The 21,137-nt window shown below is 44.5% G+C and overlaps 1 protein-coding gene across 10 annotated transcripts in view; it reads right to left on the bottom strand.

The window, feature by feature from the left end:
• LOC106589879 (histone acetyltransferase KAT6B) overlaps nt 1-21,137 on the bottom strand; it is a 102,750-nt gene that overhangs the window by 65,466 nt on the left and 16,147 nt on the right. For 8 of the 10 annotated variants that reach the window (XM_045710443.1, XM_045710444.1, XM_045710446.1 and 5 more), the window contains exon 3: nt 18,029-18,137. The exons of the other annotated variants lie outside the window; for them this stretch is intronic. In XM_045710443.1, coding sequence (XP_045566399.1) covers nt 18,029-18,137 — 109 coding nt within the window. The remainder of the gene's footprint in view (nt 1-18,028; nt 18,138-21,137) is intronic. 10 annotated transcript variants of the gene reach the window in all.

Here is a 21,137-nt window from a genome sequence, read left to right as displayed (position 1 = left end):
ATCATTCAAAGCTTATGGAAAATGTCATATGGCAAATGTCAAGTGTCAAACAGCAAAAATCCCAAAGATGGCGAGCGCGGTCCACCGTTAATTTTCATATTCCAAATGGACAAGTGTCAAATTTAGAAAATTTGGAAAAAAAATCTAAAATGTATCACCCTCTAAAAAACTGCTTATTTTCGATTTTGTTTGTCAATTATACATGTATAAGAACTGTATGAACATACCTTTGTCATATTTTGTCATATTTTTTTATTTGTCCATAAGGCATATGTTTTGTCCATTTGCAATATGATATCATAGGAAGTTCAAAAGTCGAAGTCAAAAGTCAGTGAACCATTGCCAAATGCCATAAGAAATGTCCAAATGCCGTATGAAAGTATTGAAAGTGCCAAATCAGGATGTTATGTCCATTTGCAATATGATATCATAGGAAGTCAAAAGTCAGTGAACCATGGCCAAATGCCATTACAAATGTCCAAATTGACTTTGAAAGTGCCAAATCAGGATGTTACGTCTGTGCTCTGGACACCATATGTGAACTGATTGCCGTCCCATCCATCTTCAGAGCTTGTACTGCTAGGTGACCTAAACTGGGACATGCTTAACACCCCAGCCATCCTACAATCTAAGCTTGATGCCCTCAATCTCACACAAATTATCAATGAACCTACCAGGTACCACCCCAAAGCTGTAAACAAGAGCACCCTCATAGATATCATCCTAACCAACTTGCCCTCTAAATACACCTTTGCTGTTTTCAACCAAGATCTCAGCGATCACTGCCTCATTGCCTGCATCCGTAATGGGTCAGCAGTCAAACGACCTCCACTTTCTAATCGACCTGACCTGGAAGGATATTGACCTCATCCCGTTAGTAGAGGATGCCTGGTTATTTTTTTTTAAATGCCTTCCTCACCATCTTAAATAAGCATGCCCCATTCAAGAAATTTAGAACCAGGAACAGATATAGCCCTTGGTTCTCTCCAGACCTGATTGCCCTTAACCAACACAAAAACATCCTGTGGAGTTCTGCATTAGCATCGAACAGCCCCCGTGATATGCAACTTTTCAGGGAAGTTATAAACCAATATACACAAGCAGTTAGAAAAGCCAAGGCTAGCTTTTTCAAGCAGAAATTTGCTTCCTGCAAAACAAACTCAAAAAAGTTCTGGGACACTGTAAAGTCCATGGAGAATAAGAACACCTCCTCCCAGCTGCCCACTGCACTGAGGATAGGAAACTCCGTCACCTCCGATAAATCCACTATAATTGAGCATTTCAATAAGCATTTTTCTACGGCTGGCCATGCTTTCCACCTGGCTACCCCTACCGCGGTCAACAGCACTGCACCCCCCACAGCTACTCGCCCAAGCCTTCCCCATTTCTCCTTCTGCCAAATCCAGTCAACTGATCTGAACTGAACAAAATCTGGACCCCTACAAATCAGCCAGGCAAGACAATCTGGACCCTTTCTTTCTAAAATTATCTGCCAAAATTGTTGCAACCCCTATTACTAGCCTGTTCAACCTCTCCTGTCGTCTGAGATGCCAAAAGATTGGAAAGAAGCTGCTGTCATCCCCCTCTTCAAAGGAGGGGACACTCTTGACCCAAACTGCTACAGACCTATATCTATCCTACCCTGCCTTTCTAAGGTCTTTGAAAGCCAAGTCAACAAACAGATTACCGACCATTTCGAATCCCACCGCACCTTCTCCGCTATGCAATCTGGTTACAGAGCTGGTCATGGGTGCACCTCAGCCACGCTCAAGGTCCTAAACGATATCGTAACCGCCATCGATAAGAAATAATACTGTGCTGCCGTATTCATTGACCTGGCCAAGGCTTTCGACTCTGTCAATCACCACATCCTCATCGGCAGACTCAATAGCCTTGGTTTCTCAAATGATTGCCTCGCCTGGTTCAACAACTACTTCTCTGATAGAGTTCAGTGTGTCAAATCGGATGGCCTGTTGTCCGGGCCTCTGGTAGTCTCTATGGGGGTGCCACAGGGTTCAATTCTTGGGCCAACTCTTTTCTCTGTATACATCATTGATGTCGCTCTTGCTGCTGGTGAGTCTCTGATCCACCTCTACACAGACGACACCATTCTGTATACTTCTGCCCCTTCTTTGGACACTCTGTTAACAAACCTCCAGACGAGCTTCAATGCCATACAACTCTCCTTCCGTGGCCTCCAACTGCTCTTAAATACAAGTAAAACTAAATGCATGCTCTTCAACCGATTGCTGCCTGCACCTGCCCGCCCATCCATCATCACTACTCTGGACGCTTCTGACTTAGAATATGTGGACAACTACAAATACCTAGGTGTCTGGTTAGACTGTAAACTCTCCTTCCAGACTCACATCAAACATCTCCAATCCAAAGTTAAATCTAGAATTGGCTTCCTACTTCGCAACAAAGCATCCTTCACTCATGCTGCCAAACATACCCTCATAAAACCTGACCATCCTACCGATCCTCGACTTCGGTGATGTCATTTACAAAATAGCCTCCAATACCCTACTCAATAAACTGGATGCAGTCTATCACAGTGCCATCCGTTTTGTCACCATGGCCCGGATGCTGAAGTGAGTAGTCGTGCTGCACCTCGCTCCGCGGGTAATATTACATTTCATTACATTGGAACGATTTGATTAGTGTATTGTTAGCTAGCTACATAGTTGTCTCTGCTGTTGTCTCTGCTGTCTTTGTATCAAGGATAAAGGTGTAGCTCTGAGGAACTAACAAGGTTAGCTAGCCAGCTGTATTCGTTCGTTCGTGCCATTTTCGAAACGGCGTCATTACCACAACACCACTGCCACTGCTAGCTAGCCAACTTTACCAATTAGCAGTACTGTAGAAACTATATACATTACAACGGAACGATTTGACTAGTATAATGTTAGCTAGCTACATAGTTGTCTTTGAATCAAGATAAAGACGTAGTACAGAGTAACTATCGAGGTTAGCTAGCCAGCTACATTTTCTAACATAGTCAACAACACGCCCACTGCTAGCTAGCTAACCCTACCAGCTAGCTATATCATTTTTAGTCAATAAGATTTTTGCAACGTAATCTTACATTTCTGAATATTAGAGATGTGTAGTCCACTGTGTAGCTAGCAGGACTGACTTTGTGTTAGCTAGCCAACGTTTAATTACTTCTGCGTCATGAACTAGACACGGACACGAATGATCCATTGGTAGCTTGTTGTTACCAAGTATTGGTGCTAACCGTGTGTTATAGGATGCTAGCATGCTAGTTAGCTACGGCGTCATAGGACACGGTGCACTAGGTGGGATTTCACGGAAGAATACTGTACCAAGTTATCTAGCGGAATAAACTAAGTTTGAGCCTATTTCTGGAAACATTGAACCACTGTAGTTTACATCAATTTTAATTTCTAGTGGTAGGTAGAAAAGTTATATTTTAGTGTTTCAGTGAATTGTTAGTGAGGGAGGCCCTGCTCTCTCGCTTCCCCAGTTGTTTAGTTAATTTTCATGCCAATCTCCTTTGCATTAGCGTAACCTCTCCTGTAGCCTATCAACTATGTGTCGGTCTATCCCTGTTCTCTCCTCTCTGCACAGGCCATACAAACGCTTCACATCGTGTGGCTGCTGCTACTCTAACCTGGTGGTCCCAGTGCGCACGACCCACTTGGAGTTCCAGGTCTCCGGCAGCCTCTGGAACTGCCGGTCTGCGGCCAACAAAGCAGAGTTCATCTCAGCCTATGCTACCCTCCAGTCCCTCGACTTCTTGGCGCTGACGGAAACATGGATTACCACAGAAAACACTGCTACTCCTACTGCTCTCTCCTCGTCTGACCACGTGTTCTCGCACACCCCGAGAGCATCTGGTCAGCGGGGTGGTGGCACTGGAATCCTCATCTCTCCCAAGTGGACATTCTCTCTTTCTCCCCTGACCCATCTGTCTATCTCCTCATTTGAATTCCATGCTGTCACAATCACTAGCCCATTCAAGCTTAACATCCTTACCATTTATTGCCCTCCAGGTTCCCTTGGAGAGTTCATCAATGAGCTTGACGCCTTGATAAGTTCCTTTCCTGAGGATGGCTCACCCCTCACAGTTCTGGGCGACTTTAACCTCCCAATGTCTACCTTTGACTCATTTCTCTCTGCCGCCTCCTTTCCACTCCTCTCCTCTTTTGACCTCACCCTCTCACCATCCCCCCCTACTCACAAGGCAGGCAATACGCTTCACCTTATCTTCACTAGATGCTGTTCTTCTACTAATCTCACTGCAACTCCCCTCCAAGTCTCCGATCACTACCTTGTATCCTTTTCCCTCTCGCTCTCCTCCAACACTACTCACTCTGCCGCTACTCAGATGGTATTGCGCCGTCGCAATCTTCGCTCTCGCTCTCCTGCTACTCTCTCCTCTTCCATCCTATCATCTCTTCCCTCTGCTCAATCCTTCCCCAACCAATCTCCTGATTCTGCCTCCTCAACCCTCCTCTCCTCCCTTTCTGCATCGTTTGACTCTCTTTGTCCCCTATCCTCCCGACCGGCCCGGTCCTCCCCTCCTGCTCCGACTCATTGCGAGCTCACAAAACAGGGCTCCGGGCAGCCGAGCGGAAATGGAGGAAAACTAGCCTCCCTGCGGACCTGGCATCTTTTTCACTCCCTCCCCTCTACAAAGCCACTTTCTACCACTAACTTCCAAGCATCTGCCTCTAACCCTAGGAAGCTCTTTGCCACCTTCTCCTCCCTCCTGAATCCTCCTCCCCCTCCTCCCTCTCTGCGGATGACTTCGTCAACCATTTTGAAAAGAAGGTCGACGACATCCGATCCTCGTTTGTTAAGTCAAACGACACCGCTGGTCCTGCTCACATTGCCCTACCCTATGCTTTGACCTCTTTCTCCCCTCTCTCTCCAGATGAAATCTTGCGTCTTGTGACGGCCGGCCGCCCAACAACCTGCCCGCTTGACCCTATCCCCTCCTCTCTTCTCCAGACCATTTCCGGAGACCTTCTCCCTTACCTCACCTCGCTCATCAACTCATCCTTGACTGCTGGCTACGTCCCTTCCGTCTTCAAGAGAGCGAGAGTTGCACCCCTTCTCAAAAAACCTACACTCGATCCCTCCGATGTCAACAACTACAGACCAGTATCCCTTCTTTCTTTTCTCTCCAAAACTCTTGAACTTGCCGTCCTTGGCCAGCTCTCCTGCCATCTCTCTCAGAATGACCTTCTTGATCCAAATCAGTCAGATTTCAAGGCTGGTCATTCAACTGAGACTGCTCTTCTCTGTGTCACGGAGGCTCTCCGCACTGCTAAAGCTAACTCTCTCTCCTCTGCTCTCATCCATCTAGACCCATCTGCTGCCTTTGATACTGTGAACCATCAGATCCTCCTCTCCACCATCTCCGAGTTGGGCATCTCCAGCGCGGCTCACTCTTGGATTGCGTCCTACCTGACAGGTCGCTCCTACCAGGTGGTGTGGCGAGAATCCGTCTCCGCACCACGTGCTCTCACCACTGGTGTCCCCCAGGGCTCAGTTCTAGGCCCTCTCCAATTCTCGCTATACACCAAGTCACTTGGCTCTGTCATATCCTCACATGGTCTCTCCTATCATTGCTACGCAGACGACACACAATTAATCTTCTCCTTTCCCCCTTCTGATAACCAGGTGGCAAATCCCATCTCTGCATGTCTGGCATACATATCAGTGTGGATGACGGATCACCACCTCAAGCTGAACCTCGGCAAGACGGAGCTACTCTTCCTCCCGGGGAAGGACTGCCCTTTCCATGATCTCGCCATCACAGTGGACAACTCCATTGTGTCCTCCTGCCAAAGTGCTAAGAGCCTTGGCGTGACCCTGGACAACACCCTGTCGTTCTCCGGTAACATCAAGGCAGTGACCCGATCCTATAGGTTCATGCTATACAACATTCGCAGAGTACGACCCTGCCTCACACAGGAAGCGGCGCAGGTCCTAATCCAGGCACTTGTCATCTCCCGTCTAGATTACTGCAACTCGCTGCTGGCGAGGCTCCCTGCCTGTGCCATTAAACCCCTACAACTCATCCAGAATGCCGCAGCCCGTCTGGTGTTCAACCTTCCCAAGTTCTCTAATGTCATCCCGCTCCTCCGCACACTCCACTAGCTTCCAGTTGAAGCTCGCATCTGCTACAAGACCATGGTGCTTGCCTACGGAGCTGCGATGGGAACGGCACCTCCGTACCTTCAGGCTCTGATCAGGCCCTACACCCAAACAAGGGCACTGCGTTCATCCACCTCTGGCCTGCTGGCCCCCCTAACTCTGCAGAAGCACAGTTCCCGCTCAGCCCAGTCAAAACTGTTTGATGCTCTGGCACCCCAATGGTGGAACAAGCTCCCTCACGACGCCAGGACAGCGGAGTCAATCACCACCTTCCGTAAACACCTGAAACCCCACCTCTCTAAGGAATACCTGGGATAGGATAAAGTAATCCTAGATGTACTATTGTAAAGTGGTTGTTCCACTGGATATCATAAGGTGAATGCACCAATTTGTAAGTCGCTCTGGATAAGAGCGTCTGCTAAATGACGTAAATGTAAAAATATACTACCCACCACTGCGACCTGTACGCTCTCGTTGGCTGGCCCTCGCTTCATACTCGTTGCCAAACCCACTGGCTCCAGGTCATCTACAAGACCCTGCTAGTTAAGTCCCCCCTTATCTCCGCTCACTGGTCACCATAGCAGCACCCACATGTAGCACACCCTCCAGCAGGTATATCTCTCTGGTCACCCCCAAAGCCAATTCCTCCTTTGGCCGTCTCTCCTTCCAGTTCTCTGCTGCCAATGACTGGAACGAACTACAAAAATCTCTGAAACTGGAAACACTTATCTCCCTCACTAGCTTTAAGCACCAGCTGTCAGAGCAGCTCACAGATCACTGCACCTGTACATAGCCCATCTATAATCTGGCCCCAACAACTACCTCTTCCCCTACTGTATTTATTCATTTTATTTATTTTGCTCCTTTGCACCCCATCATTTATTTCTACTTTGCACTTTCTTCTACTACAAATCTACCATTCCAGTGTTTTACTTGCTATATTGTATTTACTTCGCCACCATTGCCTTTACCTCCCTTATCGCATCTCATTTACTCACATTGTATATAGACTTATTTTTCTACTGTATTATTGACTGTATGTTTGTTTTACTCCATGTGTAACTGTGGTGTTGTATGTTGTCAAACTGCTTTGCTTTATCTTGGCCAGGTCGCAATTGTAAATGAGAACTTGTTCTCAACTTGCCTACCTGGTTAAATAAAGGTGAAATAAATAAATAAATAAAAAATTGCTGCATACAATAGCTGTAGGATCAGCAGAAGCATACAGCGCAGTTAGAGGGACATAAATTAGGTTACACACATTGTCTTCCAACGCCCTTGGGATAATGTACATTAGCTGAAGCATTATGACTACTTAGCAACACAATGGTAGGGATTAACTGAGCTGGGCTTGGGTCATTGATAAGTCATTGTCTCAATGCAGCCTCATAATGCTGTGAAAAGATCCAGGAACCGGAATTATTTGGGTGGATCCCATCCCCCTTATAAAACCAGCTTTGTTTCCATAAGGCTTAAAAATTGTCAATAAATGTTACACCCACGGAGCTGCAATAGTCACGTAGCCAGTTATGGAGGGCTAAAAGTCTGCTGGACCATTTAATGCCACGATTGAGGGAGGGCACAGGGCTAGATATTATGGGGCTTTTGTTGGTGTCAAGCAGAGACCCAATCAGTTCTTTAAAACCCATCTTCAGCTGTTCTGTGCTGCCCTTCATTGAATCCCACATGAACTAAGATAACCTGCATCAGGAAATGTAGTCTTAAAATGTTTGGGTGCAGCTTATTGATGTCCTGTACTCATGTTGCTGTATAGCAAGTTTTTGCACCAGGGACTGAGACATTTCTCACCATTGCACTGCCCAATACAACAGCCGGAGAAGGGGATGGAGAAATCAACCCATTCCTACCCCTCACACAATTTGTGGAACCTTTCACGGGCCCACCAGAAGCAGGATAGCGTATGCCCGCAACTCCCGGCTATAGGTTCAGACCTTCCATAGCAGGCATTGCCCCGTCAGATCCAGAGAGAGTGAAAGGAGCCGAACTGGACGACGAATCCGCTGCTTGAGTCAGCGTAGTTGAAGTCAGCTAAGCTGCCGCAGACACAGGCAGTCCCAGCGATGAAGGAACAGGTAGATCAGGCACCAGAGCGGCGAAGCTATTCTTCATGTCGATCTGCTCCGGACCTCTCGCAGACACTCTAGTCCATTTAGCAGCATGCTGCTGCCTTTTGTTTCCATGACTTGTGACCATCGCTGATTGGAGCAAATCCTCTTGCTGTTCTCGTTATACTCCACTACAAGATGGAGGAGGAGAAGTAGATGGAGACAACTTCCTTAGCAGGCAAGTTCCAGGTAGCACAGGCCATTCGGGTAGGGACAGATGTCAAGGCAGGGATACATCCATCAAGCCCAGCGGCGTCCAGCCACAGGAGTTGAGAACAATAAAGTTCCAATTAGCATTTTCCCCATAAGAATTGAAATTTGCTTGCAAAGGATAGCTACCTCATTTCTGTAATCCTCTGTAAGCAAACAATTGCTGCATTGGAACTCCGGATTGTCACTATGGTACCAGGCAAGAGCGTAATAAACAGCTTCTACAGCGCTGAAAACGTTTGTTTGCTATTCCAGGCAAATTGGGCTCAATTGCAACCTAGCTAGTTGGTAAACATCCAGTCCAGACTTATGAACAAAATAAAAAACTTCAGAAACAGACCGAAACAGTTCGAGGTGCAGGAGGTATCAGAGTTTATGACAGAAAGAATTTACACATTTTGTGCTCTTGTAGGAAGCAATCACTCCACCATTGCTGACTACAAATGATCTATAACTGGGCTAATAACTAACTAACTAGCAAAGGATAGGAAATAAAAAATGTGCACGTGGCTACATGCAGCTCTTGCTATGATCTCAAAACTAGCTCATCTACTCGCGACTGCTCATGCTGTAAACACAGTTCAGGGCCTCCCGAGTGGCGCAGTGGTCTAAGGCACTGCATCGCAGTGCTAGCTGTGCCACTAGAGATCCTGGTTCGAGTCCAGGCTCTGTCGCAGCCAGTCGCAACCGGGAGACCCATGGGGCGGTGAACAATTGGCCCAGCGTCGTCCGGATTAGGGGAGGGTTTGGCCGGCAGGGATTTTCTTGTCCCATTGCGCACTAACGACTCCTGTGGTGGGCGCAATGCACACGATGCAGGTGTAGTGTTTCCTCTACGACATTGGTGCGGCTGGCTTCCGGGTTAAGCAGGCATTGTGTCAAGAAGAAGTGTGGCTTGGCTGGGTTGTGTTTCGGGGGACGCAGGGCTCTCGAACTTCACCTCTCCCGAGTCCGTATGGGAATCGCAGCGATGGGACAATTGGATACCACGAAATTAGGGAGAAAAAATGAGTACATTTAAAAAAAAATAATACAGTCCAGTTGAAAGTGAATGGCACAGATCCATATATAGCAATGATCTATTTGTATATAGGCCTACTGCAGCTCTGATTGGTCATGCTGCACCGGTCTGTGTGAAGTACAGGCTGAGTTGTGCCTGTAAATGCAATAGAACTCTATTCAAATGCATTCCGCCTACAAGAAAATATCTTGCATAATTAGTTTAGCATACTAAATCTTGATAGTGTTAACTAAGGGGGAAAAACTCCAGAAAGTTGACTGAAGTTCAATCTCGTGCTTCTCTGCACGGGATGATATTTCTTTTAGAGGGAACATTGATCACAAGTAGTGATGCACCGATATGACATTTTTGGGCTGATACCGATATCCAATATTTTCCTTGCCCCCAAAAAAACGATACCGATATTTACAATTTTAGCAGCTTTTTAAGCATTCTAGTACAGTTAAATAGTTACACACACACACACACACACACACACACGTTCTAAGGCACTGTATCTCAGTGCAAGAGGCGTCAATACAGTCCCTGGTTCGATTCCAGGCTGTATCACATACGGCCGTGATTGGGAGTCCCATAGGGCGGTGCACAATTGGCCCAGCATCGCCCGGGCCGTCATTGTAAATAAGAATTTGTTCTTAACTGACTAGTTAAATAAAGTTCACACACAAAGATATTTTGTTGGCATTTACGCATGTCCCCATTACCTATTTCTTTCACGTACTTGCTGTGCTGTTTCGTTGTTCATTTGTTTCATTCTCAACCAGGAACTCTATGGAACGCCGTTTGGTTCTTTGCGTGTCAAAAAAGATTCACATCAAATAACACTATAATCACGTCAATAATAATTCACATTAAATACTAAATCATGAAACTGAATCAATGCAGTTAGTAACTTAGAAGAAAAGAAAACCTAAATTGATTGCCAATCAGTATTTCTACGCCTCTGTACATTGCATCTCAAATTATTTACATATTTTCACAAGGCAAAAAAGTTGAATTACAAAACATTTCTGCACAATTTCCCAGTAAAAGACCAAGGTGATGATGGTCCTTTTAGTGTGATATCACGTAGTTATTGACAATAATTGTGAGCTTGCTCATGTTTGTGAGAAAGAGAATTGTAATGAGTTGCCTTAGAACAAGCATTTAGGTTTAGGGTTGTAGTTCTAGAAATACATATCTAGATATAAGCTTGTTGACCAATCAGGACCTGAATATGACTGCACGTTAAATAATTATTTAACATGTTCATTAGTGTAATAACTCCGTAAAAAATGATCACTCATATTTCATATGTCACAACGATTCATCGATACGTATGCTATGATGCTGGTAGAGTTGTCTCGTGCACCTACAGTGCTGGTCATAAAAAAAGTTAGCTAGCTGATGGATGCAAACAATGCAGTTCTTCCCCAAAAACATAGCAAAATGACATCATCTGTTTCAGTAGCTATAGCTAGGTGACATCATCTAAAATAACCCTAATTTATAAGACCGTTCTTATTTGATTAATGGTGGTTGGACACATCTATATGAAGCTAGCCACAATAAGGATTAGCCACAAGTGGGCCTTCCGGTTAGCTTTCAAAATAAAAGTATGGCATAATTATACTATGTATTCATTTGTGTCACTGTCAATGACACTTATGTTGAAGGCATACTGCAAATTTCACTATTGTGCCTAATCCTTATTGTGGCTAGCTTCACAACACATAACCCGGGCTGGTTGAGCCTCACTAGCCAGATGAAGCTAGCTGGCTGCTTATAACGTTAACCCTGTTGCCCAAAGCTAAGTAGCTGGCTAGCTATTTATTTTCATGAACTGAAGTTCAATTTCAATAGGCGAACAACAAGTGGCAACCTAGATAATACTTACTCACAAGGATTCCTAAATCATTGCTAAAAATAATGAAAATGACTGCAGTTTCTACTTGTCATTGTTTTCAGGCTGATTGTACTGGTGCTAGCTTGGTACCAAGCTAAAGCTAGCTACCCCAGAAGTTGCGGTCGAACAAATGATGCTTTATTACCAACGCAGTATTGTAAACATTGTCCGTGGCCGGTGTTTGCAGACTTTTTTGTACTGCTTTGACAGTGCAACCCTATCTTTTTTGACACGCAAAGACCCAAACGGCATTCCATAGTATTGATGTCGTGAAGCTAATAGCAGTGACGTTATTACTGTGTCCGGTAGGGAAACATCTGATAAATAGTGCACTTGATAATGTGTACCGGTTCTCGACGAATCGGCGAAAGTCAACGTAACCCACGACAGAACAGTTGATTGTCAAGGGCAATGAATTCCATAATGGATTTCACCTTTGAGTTGTCTTGCTGAAATGTTTCTTACTCTTTCAAATGACTGCTCGACTTGTTGACTGCTCGGTCCACACAGCAGACATTGTGGGCTAGGTTAGGAATGCTGTGTTGCATGTGTAGCGCAACATTTTACGTGGCGTCATTATGTTCTGTAAAATTAAAGGAGAGCCGCACACTCTAGGAGCTCAGATGCAATAATTTAATAACCAACATTTTGACAGACAAGCTGTCTTCATCAGGGTATCATTACATCCTGTACCTACGTTATATAGGTATGCATGTCAGCTTTGACATCGTTTTTTTTACATCGGCATTAAACTAGACATCGGGCCGATACCGATGTTGGCATTTTTTGCCAATATCGTCCGATTCTGATATGTTCACCCCTAATCACAAGTCAGTCTTAACGTGGCTAATAGGCTCGCTTATCTATTCATGTAACTATGTATTTAGCAAACAAAGCCCGGAGCCTAGCTAACTAGCTGCTGGAAGGATGGGTGAGTCACTTTGATAGAAAGAAATGTGAGTCACTTTGATAGCTAGCTATGCTGAACTTGAATAACTCTTATCTACAGTTAGCATAGCTCTTAGTTTTCAATAAAAATGTATTTGTCATCGATAGAATTAGCGGGCAAGCAGGAAAGTTCCCATTCAGTTGTGGGCTAGTATTCCATTGTTTATCAGCCAACTAAAGCTGAAAAAGTTTATCTACTGTTCCCTCGTTAGATTTTAGCTCATCTCGCTAAGGCTAACATTGGTTGTTGATCTTATAGGCAACTGAGAAAGAGGTAGCCTACCTGTTCACAGTTGTTAGATAAATTGGACTGTAAAGTTCCCAAATGTACAAGGACTTCTGTAATACTTATGTAACAGTTTAGCTTCCGTCCCTCTCCTCGCCCCACCTGGGTTCGAACCAGGGACCCTCTGCACACAACAACTGCATCCCACGAAGCATCGTTACCCATTGCTCCACAAAAGCAGCGCAAGGGGAACAACTACTTCAAGATCTCAGAGCGAGTGACGTCACAGATTGAAACGCTATTAGCGCGCTAACTAGCTAGCCATTTCACATCGGTTACACTGACATATTTGCAGAAATCCATTCAGGTGTATTTCGTGGCTTTTGGAGAATCCTTTCTAATGATCTAACGTTGCACTGTTGCTACTTCCTGTAAATACACAGTCCAGTTCAAAGTTAATGATGGAATGCCCGTATGGCAAATGTGTTATTTGCATATAGGCCTAGTGTAGCTCTGATTGGCTATGGTGCACCGGTCTGTGTAGTCTGGGCTGGGACAAGACTGACACGTCTTGACTAGGTTTTATTTACTGCAATGTCTAGAAATTGTCCAAATGTATGGCCACTTTCCCACTCTATGAAAGTATAAAAACTTTAAAATGACCATATCTATGTCCTCGCCTGTCAGAAAATGTGGGGGAAAAAGGCATCATTCTTCCTGGGGGGTGTAAATGAACCGATTTTAATAAGATTTCATGTTGCTAAAACACTGTCAATTCCACTTTAAATATTAACATTTTGCATCATCAACAATGTTGAGCAGCGTTTGTACTTGGGTGCGTATGGGTCCACGGACCTCTTTTTTTCCACAAACGGCGTCAAAAAAAAAAAAAGAAGAGTATGATCAAACATCTGAGCAGTTAATTAAAGATAATTTGATCTTAATGAGGCAGAAACAGTAGCAGCACTCAGTCTAATGGGGGCCCATCCATGAAAGTCATTTAAAAAGCGTGACTCCTCTCACCCGTATCCCTCTCATGGGTGTAAAACAGCTGTTTTACACCCAGAACAATGTGTGTACACTACAGAGCGGTTAATGAAAACCACCTCAACGTTACTTAGTCAAATTTGAGCTATATAAAATGTCACTGGGAGAACTGTTCCTTAAACAATCCACTACTTAGCAGACTGCATTTTATGTAGGGCTAGCAGCAGCAAATTTTGTCTGGAACAAAAAAGAACAGTAAATGAAAATGCCACTAATCGACAGCTGTGGAAAATGGATGACCTTTGACCCTCTTTCATCGCTGCCTGGCGTGTTCTCAGAGTGCTGGTGCATTCTGATTCTGAGAGCTACGAGCTCCATTCACTCAACGAAGAGTGATTTCAAAATAAAAAAAATGGGCACCTAAGCAGAATCTGCCTTCCTCAGTCCATCATGGGTTGGTAGCGATTTTGATCCCTCAACTATCCAATTTCAACAATGTTCCTCTAATAAGTTCTTAAAGGAGAGAGGTTAAGCCTAAAGCAGGAGAACATCATGCTGCAGGTGGAATATGGCATCGGTCCCAATAGCACTAGAGTTGCTACCATCTCAGGGTATACCCCTCTCACTGTTTAAACCACAGACAAATAGCAGATTGACCTTGAAACCATCTCTGCTACCACGAGCTACATACAACCTGGCTCAGTCAGGCTATGTTGTTTTGTGGAGGTTTGGACCTCCAGAGGGATTCCCCCTGTCATTCTGTGGCTTCATCCCAAATGAGGCACCCTATTCCCTATATAGTGCACTACTTTTGACCAGGACCCATAGGACACTATGTAGGGAATAGGGTGCAGTTTGGGATTCAGACAGTGACTGAGTCCGGTTCGCAGTACTTGCGTTCTAAGTAATAGGCTGACTGGGTTTGCCCAAATAGGTTTTATAGTATGTGAAGAAAAAAAAAAAAAATATATATATATATATATATATATATATTCCAGTATGTGATAAATGCCAGAACATCATACTCATTTTAACCTTCACCTAGTGGAATTCCCTGCGTGCCATTGAGGAAGAGAATCATCTTTTCAGACCCACGTGTTCTTGACAACAGCTGATAATGAGATAAGGGTTAATGTGATAAGGTGTAATGAATGACAGGAAACAACGCAACTGCTCAATAGATGACGCATTCTCAGTATGGGTGAGCCTGTTTATTTATTTAACTACGCAAGTCAGTTAAGAACAAATTCTTATTTACAATGACGGCCTACCAGAAGGCAAAAGGCCTCCTGCGGGGGCTGGGATTAAAAATACAAAAAAAACTGAGGACAAAACACACATCACGATAAGAGATACACCAGAACACTACATAAAAGAGATACCTAAGACAACACAGCATGGCAGCAGCACAGAACAACATGGTAGCAGCACAGCACAACATGGCAGCAGCATGGCACGGCAGCAGCACGGCACAACATGGTAGCAGCACGGCACAACATGGCAGCAGCATGGCACAACATGGTAGCAGCACGGCACAACATGGTAGCAGCACGGCACAACATGGTAGCAGCACGGCACAACATGGCAGCAGCACGGCACAACATGGCAGCAGCACGGCACGGCAGCAGCACGGCACAACATGGCACAACATGGCAGCAGCACGGCACGGCAGCAGCACGGCACAACATGGCAGCAGCACGCCACAACATGGCAGCAGCCTGGCACAACATGGCAGCAGCACGGCACGGCACAGCAGCACAGCACAGCAGCACAGCACAACATGGCAGCAGCCTGGCACGGCACAGCAGCAGCACAGCACAACATGGCAGCAGCACGCCACGGCACAGCAGCAGCACGGCACAACATGGCAGCAGCACGGCACGGCAGCAGCACGGCACAACATGGCAGCAGCACGGCACAACATGGCAGCAGCACGGCACGGCAGCAGCAGCACAACATGACAGCAGCACGGCACGGCAGCAGCACAACATGGCAGCAGCACAAACATGGTACAAACATTGTTAGGCACAGACAACAGCACAATGGGCAAAAAGGTAGAGATAACAATACATCACACAAAGCAGCCACAACTGTCAGTAAGAGTGTCCATGATTGAGTCTTTGAATGAAGAGATTGAGATAAAACTGTCCATTTTGAGTGTTTGTTGCAGCTCGTTCCAGTCGCTAGCTGCAGCAAACTGAAAAGACCCATGGATGTGTGTGCTTTGGGGACCTTTAACAGAATGTGACTGGCAGAACGGCTGTTGTATGTGGAGGATGAGGGCTGCAGTAGATATCTCAGATAGGGGGAAGTGAGGCCAAAGAAGGCCAAAGAAGGTTTTATAAATACGCATCAACAAGTGTGTCTTGCATCAGGTATACAGAGATGGCCAGTTTACAGAGGAGTATAGAGTGCAGTGATGTGTCCTTTAAGGAGCATTAGTGGCAAATCTGATGGCCGAAAGGTAAAGAACATCTAGTCGATCAAGAGCACCCTTACCTGCCAATCTATAAATCTAGCATGGGTAGGATGGTCATCTGAATCATGGTTCATTTGACAGCTGGGGTGAGAGGAGCGATTACGATAGAGGAAACCAAGTCTAGATTTAACCTTAGGCTGCAGCTTGGATATGTGCTGACAGAAGGACAGTGTACCGTCTAGCCTTACTCCCAATTACTTGTATGAGTTGACTACCTAAAGCTTTAAACCCTCAGAGGTAGTAATCACACCTGTGGGGAGAGGGGCATTCTTCTTACCAAACCACATGACCTTTGTTTTGGAGGTGTTCAGAACAAGGTTAAAGGGCAGAGAAAGCTTGTTGGACACTAAGAACGCTTTGTTGTAGAGCGTTTAACACAAAATAGAGGGAGGGACAAGCTGAGTATAAGACTATTATCTGCACAGAAATGGATGAGAGAGCTTCCTACTGCCTGAGCTATGTTGAGAAGAGCATGGGGCCTAGGATCGAGCCTTGGGGTACACCCTTGGTGACAGGCAGTGGCTAAGACAGCTGATGTTCTGACTTAATACACTGCACACTTTGAGAGCGGTAGTCAGCAAACCAGGCCAAAAGACCCCTCAGAGACAGCAATACTCCTTAGCTGACCCACAAGAATGGAATGGTCTACCGTATCAAAAGCTTTGGCCAAGTGAATAAAAATACACTGCTTAGACTCAAGGGCAATGACGCCATAATTTAGAACCTTTAAGGTTGCAGTGACATCATTAACCTGAGCAGAATCCAGATTGCATATCAGAAAGAATACTATAGACATCAAGAAAACCAGTCAGTTGATTATTAACACGTTTTGATAAACAAGGCAAGAAAGAAATTGGCCTATAAAAGGACGCACCATGGCTGCCTTCCAAGCACTGGAAACTTCCTCAGAGAGGAGAAACAGGTTAAAAAAGATGAGAGATAAGCTCGGCGATGTTGTGTTGATTTAGTTACATTTTTACTAAATAGTAAATTATAAATACGGTAAATTCCGGACTATAAGCCGCAACTTTTTTCCCAGGCTTTGAACGTCACGGCTTAAACAATGACGCGGCTAATATATGGATTTTTCCCGCTTTCAATTTTTTTTTTTTTCAGAAAAACACATTCTGTGACGTGCTCAGTTTTTTGGCGGCATGAAGCTTTCATTAGACCAATGAAATTGCCGAACGGGTTAAGGTCAAACAACTTTTTTGTTTACTGTTTAGATTAAATCGAGCGCTCTCAAATCTCCCATCATTCTGATTACGGTACTCATTTTGTCACCCTCATGGCAAAGACACGGAGAAATGCATATGATGCAGCTTTCAAGTTGAAGGCAATTGATCTGGCTGTTGGAAAAGGAAATAGAGCTGCTGCACGGGAGCTTGGTCTTAATGAGTCGATGATAAGACGTTGGAAACAGCAGCGTTAGGAATTGACTCAGTGCAAAGACAACTAAAGCTTACTGCTAATTTTTTATTTTTTGTTACAAGCCGTGTTTCGTTAAAGCCTATTTATTTTTGTTACAAGCCGTGTTTCGTTAAAGCCTGTGTAACGTTCATTTGTTTCAATGTACCGGTAGGCACCTGCGGCTTATAGACATGTGCGGCTTATTTATTTTCAAAATAAAAAACATTTTTAAATTCAGTGGGTGTGGCTTATTTTCAGGTGCGCTTAATAGTCCGGAAATTACAGTAGTACTTAGTACTATTAGTACACAGACCAACTAGGATATGGCCAGTTTGTTGGAGGGAATCCGTTTGAGTAAGGTAAGGCGCAGAATAATCACTAAGCTTGATTACATTACGAGTAGCATAGTTATGTGGGATGCAAGGTGATTTACATCAGTTATTCTGTGTAGTCTGACTGCCAAGTAGTGAGATCTCAAAACACGTACATCTTGTAAAGTGGACCGATGCTCTCTAGGTAACAGATATGGTGGATCTGTAACTAGGCCAGCCCAGTACAGCTCGGTCCACTTCAGCTCTGTAGTGTAAAAAGGTTATGAACTTACCGCTGCTTCCACAGTCTGCACAGGACAGAAGCTCCTCTGACCTCTTGTCCCGATTGGACTCTTTCGTTCCCAAACAGAAACTGCATATTGGGATGGGGTCAGCGCGTAGCTGGGGAGAGAAACACAAACTGCATATTGGGATGGGGTCAGCGCGTAGCTGGGGAGAGAAACAGAAACTGCATATTGGGATGGGGTCAGCGCGTAGCTGGGCAGAGAAACAGAAACTGCATATTGGGATGGGATCAGCGCGTAGCTGGGCAGAGAAACAGAAACTGCATGGTCCCATGTGGTAGAGCACGGCGCATGAAATGCCAGGGTTGTGAGTTCGACTCCTACGTGGGACCAGTACAAAAAAAATTATGAACTCACTATTGTAAGTTTCTCTGGATAAGAGCATCTGCTAAATTACTAACATATAAAAAGTAATGCATATTGGGATGGGGTCAAAGCATAGCTGGGGAAGAGAAACACAAACTGCATTTTGAAATGGGGTCAGTAGAAAGTGTCAGAATGTACGAGGAGAACCATGATATGCTGTAAATAATATCTGTATTCTGGCATGCTGTATATGAAAGACAAACAATGTTCTAATGGATGCAGATAAAGTCATCATAAGCCCTCATAAGCCCTCAGTACTGTAAGGTACGTGTACCCTTTGTACAGAGGTACTGTACCGTAATATATGTAAAAGATGGGCCTTCAGCCATTCAATCTGAAAGGGGATGTGATCATCAGAAAAGGTGAGTTTTAAAAAAGGGGCTTAATCCAATTAAGAAAGCTTTACCCTACAGTTAGACAAGATCTCAAATCAATGGACTTTTATGGCATGGGAAACATGTTTACAAATAGATAAACAAAAGTGAAAAACAGTAAACACACAAAAGTTTCCCAAAGAGACATGTTATATTATGGCTTTGTATCGCTCTCTCTCACTGCAAAGAGTCAAGGACCTCTATAACAGGGGGGTGTCAGAGGCAGGCCCTAAAAATTGTCAAAGACTCCAGCCACCCAAGTCATAGACTCTCCGCACAGCAAGCAGTCTAGAACCAATAAAACCTTGAACAGTTTCTACCCCGAAGCCATAAGACTGCTAAATAGTTTGTTAAATAGTTAACCAATAGCTTCCCGGACTATCTGCATTGAGCCTTTTGACTGATAACATACACTGCTGCAACTGTTTATCATCTATCCTGTTGCCTAGTCACTCTATCCCTCAATACAGTGCATTCAGAAAGTATTCAGACTCGTTGACTTTCTCAATTTTGTTACATTACAGCCTTATTCTAAAATATATTAAATAACATCTCAATCTACACACAATACCCCATAATGACAAAGCGAAAACAGTTTTAGAAATGTTTTCAAATTTATAAAAAATAAAAAAATAAACGAAAAAGTATTCAGACCTGTAGAAAATTCAATTGATTGGACATGATTTCGAAAGGCACACACCTGTCTATATAAAGGTCCCACAGTTGACAGTGCATATCAGAGCAAAAACCAAGCCATGAGGTCGAAGGAATTGTCCGTAGAGCTCAGAGACAGAATTGTGCTGAGGCACAGATCTGGGGAAGGTTGCCAAAACATTTCTGCAGCATTGAAAGTCCCCAAAACAGAGGCCTCCATTATTCTTAAATGGAAGAAGTTTGGAACCACCAAGACTCTTCATAGAGCTGGCCGCCCGGCCAAACTGAGCAATCAGGGAAGAAGGAACTTCGTCAGGGAGGTGACCAAGAACCCGATCATCACTCTGACACAGCTCCAGAGTTCCTCTGTGGAGATGGGAGAACCTTCCAGGACAACCATCTCTGCAGCACTCCACCAATCAGGCCTTTATGGTAGAGTGGCCAGAAAGAAGCCACTCCTCAGTAAAAGGCACATGACAGTCCGCTTGGAGTTTGCCAAAAGGCACCTCCTATATCAAGATCCCCGTTGCCTGAATTGTTTTGTGCGTCCCCAAAAACTTTGAATAACATATTTTTAGATAGAGCCCCTTTGTGTGCACTTCCGGTAATACCGTATACCCCGGTATGCTACTGTAACGGTATGAACGTCTGCATACTGCTCAACCCTAAATATCAGCTTGCCTCAAGTCTACGTTAAAACAATAACTCTTGAATGAATGCTATAGTGCAGATTTTGGATTTATTTCACCTTTATTTAACCAGGTGCTTCATTCTTGTAGGATAGCCTACACCACACTTTCATCAGCTCTTAAACAAACTATTATAGTTGAACAGAATGTAGGATATTATAAACTGGGTGGTTCGAGCCCTGAATGCCGATTGTCTGACAGCCGTGGAATATCAGACGGTATACCACAGGTATGACAATTTGTATTTATTTTTACTGCTTTCATTACGTTGGTAACCAGTTTATAATAGCAATAAGGCACCTCGGGGGTTTGTGATATATGGCCAATATACCACGGCTAAGGGCTGTATCCACGCATGACGCAACACGGCGTGCTTAAGAACAGCCCTTAGTGGTGGAATATTGGCCATATACCGCATCTCCTCAGGCCTTATTGCTTAAATATGCCACTTGGCGGATATGCCACTCATCCAAAGTGACTTACAGTATGGTACAGGGGGTGCATATTTAGTACGAGTATCGCTCACCACGGGAACTGAACTCACGACCTTGGCTAGACGGGCATTATGTCATTGTGAACAATGGGTCAAAGAAAGTAGAAACAGTAAGTTGCTCTATCAAATAGTTGATTTTTCAAGCTCTGTCCTTTAAACTACTTCAAATCAGCAGGGCTGTCGGTCTCTAGTACGCCTAAATAGGCTGGACATTTGCATTTGATCACAATACAGTTGAAGTCGGAAGTTTACATACACTTAGGTTGGAGTCATTAAAACTCGTTTTAAACCCACTCCACACATTTATTGTAAACAAACTATAGTTTTGGAAACTCGGTTAGGACATTACTTTGTGCATGACACAAGTAGTGTTTCCAACAATTGTTTACAGATTATTTCACTGTATCACGATTCCAGTGGGTCAGAAGTTTGCATACACTAAGTTGACTGTGCCTTTAAACAGCTTGGAAAAATCCAGAAAATGTCATGGCTTTAGAAGCTTCTGATAGGCTAATTGACAT

This window comes from Salmo salar, chromosome ssa28, assembly GCF_905237065.1.
Source record: "Salmo salar chromosome ssa28, Ssal_v3.1, whole genome shotgun sequence".
Lineage (NCBI taxonomy): Eukaryota > Metazoa > Chordata > Actinopteri > Salmoniformes > Salmonidae > Salmo > Salmo salar.
This window is presented reverse-complemented; position numbering and strand designations above follow the sequence as displayed.